The 13,000-nt window shown below is 44.2% G+C and overlaps 1 protein-coding gene across 1 annotated transcript in view; it reads left to right on the top strand.

Annotated features, from left to right (window-relative positions):
- The first annotated feature begins 1,135 nt into the window (after positions 1-1,135).
- The window catches only part of Abca13 (ATP binding cassette subfamily A member 13), a 449,044-nt gene continuing 437,179 nt past the window's right edge, over positions 1,136-13,000 (top strand). Inside the window, exon 1 of the mRNA XM_017802262.2 lies at positions 1,136-1,204. Within this exon, the coding sequence (XP_017657751.1) occupies positions 1,136-1,204 (69 nt within the window). The remainder of the gene's footprint in view (positions 1,205-13,000) is intronic.

Raw genomic sequence — 13,000 nt, 5'->3', positions numbered from 1 at the left:
AAAAAATAATAAAATAATTGAGTCAATGGCTGACACCTATGTTTCTCTTTCCTGTTGCAAAAGCCATTTGTAGAATATTCAGAGCTTGTGAAAATTGCTTTATGAAATGGAAGACCACAAGACTGTATTGCCTGATGTCCTGACCACAACAGGGTGTGTGTGTGTGCGGGGGAAGGAACTCAGGAGGCCCTGGCCACCACCCACCCAGAAGTCAGCTGGTTAAAGAAACACAAGCGGGTCTAGGGAGAGAGCTTAGTCAGTAAAATACATGGATGAGTTCAGTCTTAAGAACCTATATCAAAACTTGAGCATTGTGTCATGTGTTTACAAGAACTCAATACTGGAGAGGCCGTAACCTGTCAGTCTAAGGTACGAGGTGCAGGGCAATGGGAGGCTCTGTCTCAAATATAAAGTAGGTGGCATTTCTGAGGAATGACATCCAGGGTTATCCTCAGGCATCCAAAGGTACACAACACACACACACACACACACACACACACACTCACACACACACACTCACACCCAGGAGCACAAACACAAGTGTGCAGGGGTAACACTGTGCTCAGAAACAACCCTAGGCTCACTGAGTAGCTGTCAGCATCCAGAGAGTTGCTTGTTGTTTGCCTGAACTTGGAGAGATCCATCCAGGAGTGAGGCCAGAGTACGGAGTAGCGGCCCAGCAGCAAAGTGGACCTACAGGCTTCCATTCCACCTTACTCTTCTCCAAATTTCTGCCGCAGGATTGCCAAATTGGAAATATCTTGGGCAAAGAGGAGGAAAAAGACGGAATCCACTTAAATCAGGGAGAAAGGCAAGTCAGTGGAAACTGTGGGCTCCTTTCTCTGGCATGCAGCTTTGTGTGGGGTCTTGGAAATGATGGGCATGCTCCCCAGGGCAGCCTCTTGGAGAACAACCCTCCCCAACACTGCACAACTTGTGAAAAGATAAGATTTCTCAGCAGATGCAAAGCAGGAGGGGACATTTGATGCCTGCCTTATACAAGTCACCAGTAATCTCTCTTGCATCACTCAATTTGTTAGCATTGACTAATAGGCCACATGCCTCCACTGAAGCCTACAAATATAAGCACTGGCCCTGCAAGCTGACTTCCTGACCCGAGCAGCAAGCAGCAGGCATGGGGCATGCTGGGCGCCAATTCCAAGCCCTGCTGTGGAAGAACTGGCTCTGTAGACTGCGGCACCCGGTGAGTGTCCTGGTTTTCCAGAGGGTTCCTGGGAGGGAGGATTGCAGAGACCAGGGTCTGATCTTGAGTGCCTTGCCTCCTGTCAGGTGCCAATGTCCTGCAGGGTCATTTCCCACCAAAACCTGTCCTATGGGCTAACATGGCCGAACTCTCATGACCTGTCTATTGCCTTATTAAGGTAGGAAAAGGCTTATCAGAAAAAGGCTAATTAATTTAGAAATAAAGTAAGAAGTAGAGTTTGAAAAATTGGTATTTGGGGCATTTGTTGTAAAAACACCTACAAATATTCTGGCTTAAGAGACAAGGCATTAAAAGGTTTAATGCACAAACATCATTATTACAGGGACGGATTCTAAAAGCTGAGGGCTAAGAACAGACTTCACATGACTTACCCACTCAGTATTGGTCTCTGATATCCTATCTTTTGTGTTAATGCACATCTTTTTTAGAACTGTAATCAATTTACAGCAGCTCAGTTTTCCTGAGGAAATTGTAGTCTCTCAAACCAAACTTGTGCAAACATATAAGTAAAAAAAATCCTGAAAGTGTGTATTTTAATGAAGTATTGTTGTGATGAACAATCTTTTATTCCCCGGTCAGCGTCAGAGCTAGAGATACACCCTCCTCAGCAGTGAGTCTATGGCACAAGTCCTCTATCTGAAGAAGGCTAGTGACTGAAACTGAATTTCATTTGGCTGACTCCTTGACCAGCGTATCTTGCTTCCCTTCTCACAATGAAGCAAGTGTTAAGGGAGGCTTTCTTTGTTCTGCAACATCAGAGGAGATCGGGCACATTCAGTGTGGCATGGCAATAGACATACTGGGACACCAGGATCTGAACTGTCTCAGTTGAGAATTTGATAAGTTTTGACACCAGGAATGAACAGGTGAAACACATGCTTTTGATGAACTCGGTGTAGCTGGCTGTGGTGTTCCTTTTAAGAACAGTGGATTTCATTAACATGTAAACATGCAAACATATCTTCCTTCCTGTGAAACAGTGTTCCACAGGAAGCTGGCTTCCCATGCTCCCAACCATTCTTTCTCTTTTAAGTACATGAATTCATGAACTTCAGTAGCCCAGTGCTGGGGAAGTAATTGAGATTTCCTAACTTCTTTGTGCTCTGAGTTTTTTACGTTTTCACAATACACACTGCTGTGGGGGAAATGTCTTCAACAGAAACATTCTGCCCCTGCTTTGTGTGTGTGTGTGTGTGTGTGTGTGTGTGTGTGTGTGTGTGTCTGTGTGTCTGTGTGTGTCTGTGTGTGTGCTTATTTAACACAGTAACCCCCGTACCCCATTCTTTTTCATTTTATTTTCCTCTTCAGCATTTATCATCTATAATAACGCACAGCAGATTTACTTGTTAATTGCCTGTGGGCCCTGCATTATTGTGTACCATTCAGGAGAGTGAAGTATTTTTCTAGTTGTTCACAGTCTGTTCCCCAGCACCCAGAACAGTGCCTGGCACACAAGAGGTGTCTCCCTAACCTTGGTTGAATTGGACATGATGATGCACACTTGGAATCTCAGTACTTGAGAAATAGAAGCAAGAGGATCAGGAGTTCAAGGTTATCCTCAGCTATATAGTGAGTTCAAGGTCAGCCTGGGCTGCATGAGGCACTGCCTTAAAGAATAATAATAATATAAGACAATAAAAATAAAGCATTGGTGGCTGAATGGGAAAGGAAGGAATAATGTACTTGTTCATGGATTCTCTGCGGGGGGACAAGTGTGGCCCTGCCCTCAAGGGGCCACAATCAGTCGTGAAAAAAAATCAACCAAATATGTAATTGAACATTATATGAACCCATTTTGGAAGATGTATCCCATAGATGACTGTGTCCAAATGGGAGATGGTGTTGTGCAAGGCTATCTATCATGGCACTGTTTACAACACAACAGAGTTGAAAGGACAGGGGTTAGTACAGCATTCAGAACATCTGGACTGGCCTTTTCCATTTACTAGTTGACTTCCTTAGGAATATTTCTTAGCTAGATTTCTTTCCTATGGGGTTGCGAGACCTGAATGGTTAGTGTGTGATGTGCTCACAATGGGGCTCAGCATTTGAGAGGAAGCTGTTTTCTGTTTCCAGGGTGTAGGACAGGATATGGTGGAAAAGTATGCCTCAGTCACCTATGGGCTGTGAGAGGCAATGAGAGCTCTAGGTTTCCAGCTTGCACAATCAAGTTAGAGCAGTACCCCAGCAGTGACAGTATGGCAATGCGTTTACGTCTCTAAATCAATTGTAGTGGAAATATTGAGGACAGGTTCCTCTGCGTGAATGTCTTAAACTGAACTACTTTCCTTAGCTGTCACCTGCTCTCCAAGGATGACCTGTAAATTCTTAGTTTTTACATTATGGAAATAAAATGTTGGCATAGATGGGAGCAAGCAAGTCTGACAGAATGAAGAAACAGCCTCAATTAAATGTTTACTTAGTGAATAAGAACCTAGCTCTGTTCACAAGTTGAAGGAAGCTTATGTTTTACATTTCCTTTAAAAAAACCCTTCATTTTATTATTTTATGATTATAATTCTTTTATTTAATTTTGTTTTTAAAGGCTTATTTTTTATATTGTGTGTGTGCATGTGTGTGTGTGTGTGTGTGTGTGTGTGTGTGTGTGTGTGTGTGTACTTACAGAGGTCAGAGGAGGGTGTTGGACACCCTGGATCTGGAGTTACAGGTGGTTGTGAGATGTCTGATGTGAGGTCCTTTATAAGAATAATAAATGCTCTTACCTGCTAAGCCATCTTTCCAGCCCCTGTAACTCCTTTAAAAGCATCTGTTATGGAAATCTCAAAGAAAAATGCCCATCCTCACAATGGCTGAGATTCTACTGCTCTTGGAAAAATTGTTTAGACAGATGTTTACTTTTATATTTATTTTAATGTCACTCATTTTATAACTCTTGATTTTTAATTTATCATATAAGCAGTATTTAACGATGGAGAAGTAATTTGAAAAACACCCGCAATTCCACTGTACTATTTCATCTGCTACTTTTATGGCATATAAAATACAAATATTTTGCATTGTTAAAATCATAGACCTCTCTGTTTTCATTTAACACTAAAGTCCAACATTTGAAAACATTTTATTGATTTGAGAATTTCACACAATGTATTATGTTCGTATTTAGAACCCTTCCCTCCTCTACACTCCTATGTTACTATCCATCACCCTAGACTTCATGTCCTCCATGATTATTTGTCTTGTATTTTTTAAAGGCCTATTGAGTCTAACTTGTGTTTCCAAAATGCTCTTAGCTGTGGGTCTACCCCTTGGAGTTTGGATAACCTACCAAGTAACACACCAGTAAGGAAAACTGAGTCTCCTTCTCCCAGTAGCTATTAATGGCTAATAGATCCTCAGGTAGAGCTGAGGCTTCTTGCCAAACTTCCCCCTTCATGCCACGTTTTTGTCTGACTTGGGTTTGCACAGGTCTTGTGCATGCTGTTGTAAGTGTTATGGGTTCATATGTGTGACTACCCTATGTGGGAATATAACATGGTTTCCTTGTATTTATCCACTGCCTCTGGTTCTTACAGTCTTTCTGCCCTGTCTTCTGCAGTGATCCCTGAGCCTTTGGAGGAGAGGTTGTGACATAGGTGTCCCATTTAGGGCTGAGCACTGGATCAAGGTCAAAGCATCTTGATTCAGAGAAAGTTGAATAGAGTGGATGATGCCCTCAGTAGCATCTGTGGATACAACCAATGCAAATTCCTCAGTACTGCCATAGCCAGTGGTTGGAGCCAGGGTTTTCCACATGAATTTATGTATTTGTATTTTCCTTTTATTCTTACTATATAACCATTGAAGTCACTACTTATGACTTAAAAAATATAACAATAAGAAAATACCATGAAAATACACGTGTGATCACACTAAGTGTGATCGTTTATCTTGATTGCCAACTTGATGGGATTTAGAATCACCATGGAAATACATCTCTGGTGTGCTTGTGAGCGATTATCTAGGTTAGGATAATTGGAGTGGGAAGACTCGCCCTAAATGTAGGGTTCCATGGACCAAATAAGAAGGAGGAAGTGAGCTGGGCACCAGCATTTGTTGCTTTCTGGTTCCTGGCTGTGGCTGCGATGTGACCAGACACCTCCTGCTCCTGCTGCCATGCTATGATGGACTGTATCTTCTGGAACTGCAGGCCAAAATAAACTCTGGCTATCAGAATGCTGTCATGGAAAGGCCTGGGCCACATGACTCCGGTGCAAGACCAGTGGTCTGATCCTGCTCAGATTTTGGTTTGTCCATCATTGTCCAGGAGTTGCTGGAGACGTTGATTGGAGCCCACTAGTCTCTGCTTAGCCCTTGATGGCTATCATGACAGTGGCTAGTCCTGTTTTCCTTGGCATGCTAGTACTAGCCAGAAGCCACAAGAGTGTTGTGTTCCATTCTGGCGATCCCAGCTCAGGGCATTCTCATGGGCACGCAGTCAGTCAGAAGTGGGGCACTGCTGAGTGGGAACTTGCTGATAAACCTCTGATCTTTCTGCCCTGTCCCTCAGCAGCTGGCTATCCTAAGAGACACAAAATTCACATAGATGCATATGCAGGCCCTGCTGAATAAGACTGGATTGAGAAGTGAGGGTTCTCAGAGTGGTGTGCTTGCCATTGTACCACTCTAATGGTTCCCAGAAGCTATAAGGAAGTTGCCCATTTCCCATGGACAGCATCATAGCCACCTATGTTCAGATCTGGATACCTTGTGATAGCTTGAAGCTCTGACTGAGGACTCGACACAATTGGAGACTAATCTGGTTTCTATGTGGGTAGATAAGACCATTAAAAGGCACCCGTGAGGTCCTGGCATAGGCTTGGGCTGTCCTGGGTGCTGGGACACACCTGTTCCTGACTCTGAAGAGGAAACTGTCGGGCCATTGTGAGGCTACTGTAGGTCATTTGGGTATGTCTCAGTGACCCTGGGAAAACAAAGTAGAATCTAATTACTGAGAAGCAATCATGCTTTTATGCATTGAGAACTTGGCATTGGCATGTGCTCTTTGTTTTCCTTTTTCCTATTCACAGTCGGGGTATCACAGGCCTTTCTCAGGTCTGCTTGATCTTAATTTGATTCTAATCCTTTAACTTTAGCTTTCTTTTCCTCCTATCCCTTTTCTCAGAGCACAAGTAAATACACCAACTACTGTACAGGAAAACAACCTTGAAGGGCAGAAGGGCAGAAAGGGAATGCCTGCATAAAGGGAGGGTCTCAGGCAGCTTGGTTCCCCTGTGGGTATCCTTTGTGTCCCGGGCCATGGCCCAAATCTTAAAAATCTTCAAGTATCTAACTGTATGAGAAATAACTGCATTTCAAATACTAGGCATCTGGATTCCTCATTTCCCTATTTGGTTATTTGCCAGAGGGAAAAGAAGAGAAACAAAAACAAAACTTAACTGAGTCTCTTTGTTACTCACACTGGACTAATCAACATCTTGGAGAGAAGATAGCGACTGATCACCTGAAGACTGGGTCTAGACATCATGCAGGATGGAGGCTTCTGTAGAGCACAGATGACAAAGGCCCCCTGAATGCCTGGGCTTCCCTGGCTCTGCCTGTGGACTTTGCTGGAGATAAAAGATCTCACCCTACAGCTCAGGCTAGCCTCGAATTCATGATTCTACCTCAACCTGGGATCCAAAATACCCACCACTACATCTGACTGACTAAGCCTAGACTTTTCAAGGACAAGAATAGTTGGCAAAAACATCATCAGACTTAAAATATCTCAAGTGGTCAGAGGCAAAGGAAACCTCCAGGCTTGTTTCTATGAGGTTCTGTGGGAGGCTGTTTATTGAGGAACCAGCCAGATTGAAGTACACATTTACTTTGCCACCTTGGGACTGCAGAGTCCCCTTTCATGGAGACCTTTGTCTGGGGTCAGCTCCATACTTCCCCCTTTGTGTGTACTCTCTTTTTCTCCCATTCATGTCTCCTGGGTGTGTTTCCTTTACTGGGTACCTGCTATCAGCTTAGCCAGAGGTCTTGCCCAGGGAATGCATTGTGTGGGTCAACCACGGCTGTCCTATGCCAGGCACTGAGTTGCTCCAGTGTGGACAGGAATGCTGTCTGGTCTGTGGGCCTTACTAACATGTCCTTTAGCCTAGGGTCTGGAGCTCTGGGGACAGTTGTGCTTATGTGCATTGGTACTCACCTATCTGGAAAGTGACCATTTCTTTGGGATGAGAGGGAGGCAGCAGAAGGCTCTTGGCATAGTCATTGAGCTGTGGCTGAGCGTAGTCAGAGGAGCTGCCACAAAAGGCTTGTGGTAGAAGCCAATTAAGCTGTGCTCCCTGGGGCTGCGTTTCCCTCTGCTCCGGCTGTTGTCACCCACTCTTCTGTCACATCACCCAGGCCCAGATGGCACCCAGGATATTTCTCTCTCTCCCAGCTGGTCATGAACCTCAGCCTTAGATCCTTAGAACACTTTTTCCCATTTCATAGATGCAGAAAACTGAGGCCAGAGAGGGGAAGTACCCAGTGCTGACATGCTTGAGGGGAAACGGTGGGGTGCACGGCGAGAGACCTGACTGTGTTTGAAGCAGAGCTTAGGCAGGCCCTTCCTGCTTCCTCCCATGAACGGTACTGAATGAACACTCGTTGAATATACCTGATGAAGACCAAAGTGGGTGAAGCAAGACAAAATGCCCCAAGCAACTTGAGCTAGGTGACTAGGCATACCAAAGCTGTGTGTGATGCTCTTCACATGGTGAGCTGTCAGGAGCTACTGGCTGCATTCAGCCTTGCATGTGGCCTCTATTACAGCCTTGAATTCTGCATCCACAGCACACACTGGTATGGGGTGGTCGGAGCTCTGAGTCCCAGGTAGAGCTGGAGTACTCGTCTTAACAGTTCTGCTGTGGGGGCGTACCCTTGTTTCCAGGCATAGATTCTAGCTTTCCACTCTTTTGACATATTTTGTTATTATTATTATTAGTCTTTTTTGAGACAGGGTCTCCCTGTAGCCCCAGCTGACCTGGAACTCACTATGTAGATCAAGCTGGCCTTGAACTCACAGAGATCCACCTGCCTCTGCCTCCAGAGTACTGGGATTAAAGGCGTGCACCACCATGCCAGCCCAGCTGACATATTTTAAAAAATACCTATTTTTTTTAAAATTGTGTATATGTGTATGTATGTGTCGGGATGTTTGTATGTGTGCGTCAGATCCCTTGGAGCTGGAGTTACACGTGGTTGTGAGCTGCCTAATGTGTATGTTGGGAACTGAATATTGGTCCTCTGGAAGAGCAGCAAGCACTGCCAACTGCTGAGCCATCTCTCCAGCCCCTTGAATGTTGTTTTAAACATTACCTAAATGCTACACATGCTTTCAGTAACCTTTGAAGAAATTCTGAATAGTAATGTGGCTGAGCCAGAAATCAACTTGAATTATTACTGACTGCTGTGGTTTGTGCTGCCTTCTGACCAGCATCTTTTTAGTGGGGACACACAGGTCACATGATGCCTGTCAGCATATCCAGTTTTAGATCTGTCCACGAATCTGCACCAGCAGCTGTGGCATTTCTACCTCTTTGTGGTGTAAATTACTTGGGTTCTGTGCTTTGAAACCAGTTTGCTAAGTCCTTTGCTACTGAGCTCCTGAAGGCTGTGCTGGCTAGGGAGTCGTGAATCTGGGATGGTAAGGTTATGGAACATCCTTATAGTTTGTCATACATGGCTTTGTCAAACAGGCTGGTGGGCTTGTCCTAAACTTTGCCTTTGGACCACTTCTTTTTGGCTTTCTCCCAACACTTTTTTACTGCGTCCTTGTCTTTGTTGGCAGACTTTCTGGGCCTCTTCTTGTGATTCCTGGGCAGCAGGGCAAAGCTCTGAGGGCAGTGGTAACCACTGCAGCTTCACTGAAATCAGTTTGGGGTTCTTATGCCCTGTATGGTTTGTGCTCACAGATTTATTCCACGTACAGTGGCATACTAGAGTTTATTTAGTTTTCTATTTCAAAGGGTTTGTATAAGAACAAACTTTCTTCCATATCTACTTTCCCTTGTGTGAATTGTCTGGCAATTTCTTTTGCAATCAATAATTATAGGATTGGGGATTACATACAAGTATTTCTCTGTTTTATTCTATTTTCTGTATATTTTTATTATTCATATTGATTTTGTGTATCTTAAGCCATCTTTTCCTTTTCTATGAAATGTGTCTCATGTTTTCAAAAATAGGGTTCTACTTTCTTCCCATCAGTTTGGTTGCTAGTGTCTATTCTTGTGCTTCTTATAAAATTAAATTAATTTTAGACTTTTGTCTTCCTATTGAATACTTTGGAGTGCTGTGTAAAAAATTTCAATTTATTCTTTTAAAAAATAATCCAGAGCTGGGCATGTTGGCACATATGTTTAATCCAAGCACACAGAAAGAACAGGCAAGGCCAGCCTGGTCTACATAGCAAGTTCCAGGTCAGCTGGGGCCACAGGGAGACCCTGTTTCAAAAAGACCAACAAAAAAAAAAAAAAAAAAAAAATCACCAGACTTGGTGGTCCACTCCTCTAATCCCAGCACTCAGGAAGAAGAGGCAGGTGAATCTCTCAGAATTTTCTTTGTTTCGAATATATTTATTCACCAAACAAGTTTCAGAACCATTTGACTTGAAAGCTAGTCCAGCTGACATGTTGGTTAGACTCCCATTCAGTGTGAGCAGGAACTTGTGCAGAGATGGTCCTCCCAGTTCCCTTCTTTCCTCACTTACTGGTATTTTCTTGGAGGACACAGTGTCCCAGTGGTTGTAAGATTTGGTACCCCGGACACAGCCTGTGTGCTACGGCCTCCCATCTGCTCACTGGACTCAGCTGTGACTGAAAAGGTGTGACTTCCTGTCACCAGAGTTCTCTTGGGGTCTCTTGTGCAATCAGGCAAACCATATAACATATCATTATGTACATTTATTATTATCGTGGGGGAAGGAGGGGAGTGACTTACAACAGAAGGAACATCCAGTGCCTAGCTCCACACGGCTCAGCTCCGGACAGCCCTGCTCTGCGCCACAGCTCAGAGCCCGCCATACCACATCCCTTCCAGTGCAGGCCCATAGTCACCACTAGCATTTGCCCACGCCTCACGGGCCAGCGGTCTTACCCCAGGTCCATAAGTTTCAGGCCATTCTGTCCTTGAGCACGCCTGGCTGCTGCATGTTCCCCATGCCCATTCCCACTTCTGTCCTAAGATGGGACCACAAGCCCCTCCTTTGCGGACTCACTCTGCACAGTCCATTCTCCACAGCAGACCCTGCCCCTTGGAGGAACTAGTCACGTGGGGACTCCTCCTGTCTCCGCCAGCTCATGCATTCTAACTCTGACCACAATAATGGGAGGCTTAAAGATGCTTCACTGAATAGGATGTGGCCTATCGATCTGCTAAGGACTGGTGCTAAGTTGCAATTTATTTTTCTGACTAAAACAGTGCTGAAATAACTTTGAAAATATTGTAGAACTTCTTTAATATTTTTCTTAATGAAATTTACCAAAGTGGGAGTCCTTGGTTAGGGTAATCACATTTGCAATTTAGAGACAGATTGCTCCTCTGACTTCCAGAATCTTTTTGTACCTGTGTGCATCTTCTTCTGGGTTCAAAGCAGTGTCCTTTATCTGCTTCTCTCATTCGGGGAAATCAGGAAGAAATATTCCTTGTTTGTTTTTTCTAATGCCAGAGACTTTAGCTTAATGTTTGACAAAGTATGCTAACTAAATGTTTAACAAATGAATATTGAAAGACAGTCAATTGTTTTTTAATAGTCTCCTAAAAAAATAAAAATTAAAAGAGGGAAAGAAAAAAGATTGCCTGCTTTTTTTTCCCCTCAGAGTCCAACTAACATTACAAAGGTTTATCTTGGGGAGGAGCTTTGGGCTTCAGTTGAAGGATCTTGGTACGCCCCAGCTGGGTGTGCGCTGAAAAAGTAGCAGGTCACCTGCAATTATAGGTGGCCCCAGCCTCAACCTTCTCTGGCTTGTTTGAACTCCTGTGAACACTGGACTAGCTTTCCTGTAGTAACAACAACAAAGACCACAAAATACTTCTGGGAAAGTCCCTGCTCCTGAAAGGTTGACACTGGAGGCCCAGACTGCCCTAAAGAGATACAGTAGAACTTCACAGTTTTTGCAAAGGTCTTTGTTTTCACAGTCCAGGGCAACAAACTAATTATATGATTTGCTTCTGGTCCTTGGCATTCTGAACTTACTACCAGTCAATGGGGTCTCGTGAGGAGTTGCTTCCCTGAAGGGGCCTTTTTCTTTTTTAATTTATTGTCAATTTTATTTTTGTACCAAAACATTTTCTCCTTCATAGTTTCCCCACCGTAACCAATGCCACAGGCTGCATAAGCCAGGCTGGGGATTTAAAATGGATTTAGACTCAGTCTGGAGGGTTGTTTGTACAAGTGAGGTAGAAAATTGCTTGTTTATTCTGCAAGCCTAAGCACTTGTCCAGGTGCCACCACAAGTTAGGTTAAGGATACCAGGAAAAGTAATTAGGTTAAGGCTTCCCAGGTATCATCCAGTTGCAATGTTATCTCGCTGGTCCTCATGAGGCTCTGCACAGATGATACAGAGCTTGGAAACACCCCAATATCATGTGAGAAAGCCCAGTGAAGGGCTTGGTTTTCTTCATCTCTGAATCCTGTAAAGAATCCAATTCAGGGGTTCATTTCAACTCAAAGCTTCAGGTATCCAAAATACCTGGGCCAGAAGGGCTTCAGATTTCAGACAATTTCCAGATTTTGGAGTATTTTCACATACATAATGATATCTTGGGGCTAGAACCCATGTAAATACAATTCATTCAAGTTCTGTGGACATGTATTTGCATAGCTTGAAAGCATTGTCATACATTATAATAATTTCATACCTGAAATCAAGTTTCATAGTGCTCAGTTTTCAACTGATGATGCCACGTTGGTGTTCAGGATGTTTTGGACTTGGGAGCTGTTGCCAGAGTTCTCTCTGGGTCTCTTGTGCTGTCAGGCAAACCATATAACATATCTTTATGTGCATTTATTATTATTGTGGGGGGAGGAGGGGAGTAACTTACAAAGAAATGAGCACCCAGTGCCTAGCTCTGTGCCACTCAGCTCCACACCGCACAGCTCTGTGCCGTGGCTCAGAGCCTGCCATACCACATCCCTCCCACAGCACACCTATAGTCACCACTAGCTTTTGCCCATGACTCAGGAGCCAGCGGTCTCACCCCAGGTCCATAAGTGCCAGGACATTCTGTCCTTGAGTAAGCCCGGCCATTGCCCGTTCCCCATGCCCGCCACTGCACATTCCTGGCAGCTCTCGACTTCCATCCCAAGATGACTCCCAGCAGCCCCTCTGCAGTCCATTCTCCATGGTAGGCCCTGCCCCTTGGAGGAACCAGAACCCCTGGGGAACCCACTCTACCCCTTTCCTCCACTCTTATAATCTTTCCTCCAATCTTCCTCTAAGGTCCCTGAGCCTTGGAGGGTGTGACAAATGTAGGGCGATCTCTCTTGTATCATGGTGAGATAGTGATTTCTTGGGCCTCCTCATTATTTGTCTTTAAGCCATGGCCATTGATCTATCTCAGTGGTGTTTCTTCTACTATAAAGACAAATGGAAGGAAGTAGACACATTTAAACAAACATGAATGTAAATACAGATGCCTAGAAGATAGCCCAGTAGGATATTTATTAAACAGTATACTTGTGATGGTTTCCCCACTAGGGCTGGTATGGCCTGGTCTACAGCACCAGATGTGTGTTCCATCTCAGGAGTGGGCCTTATCCAATTAGAAATTTGTCAGTTC

This window comes from Nannospalax galili, unplaced genomic scaffold (assembly GCF_000622305.1).
Source record: "Nannospalax galili isolate Female #2095 unplaced genomic scaffold, S.galili_v1.0 scaffold304, whole genome shotgun sequence".
Classification (NCBI taxonomy): Eukaryota; Metazoa; Chordata; class Mammalia; order Rodentia; family Spalacidae; genus Nannospalax; species Nannospalax galili.
The sequence above is the reverse complement of the archived record's forward strand: the minus strand, read 5'-3'. Positions and strand labels throughout refer to the sequence as shown.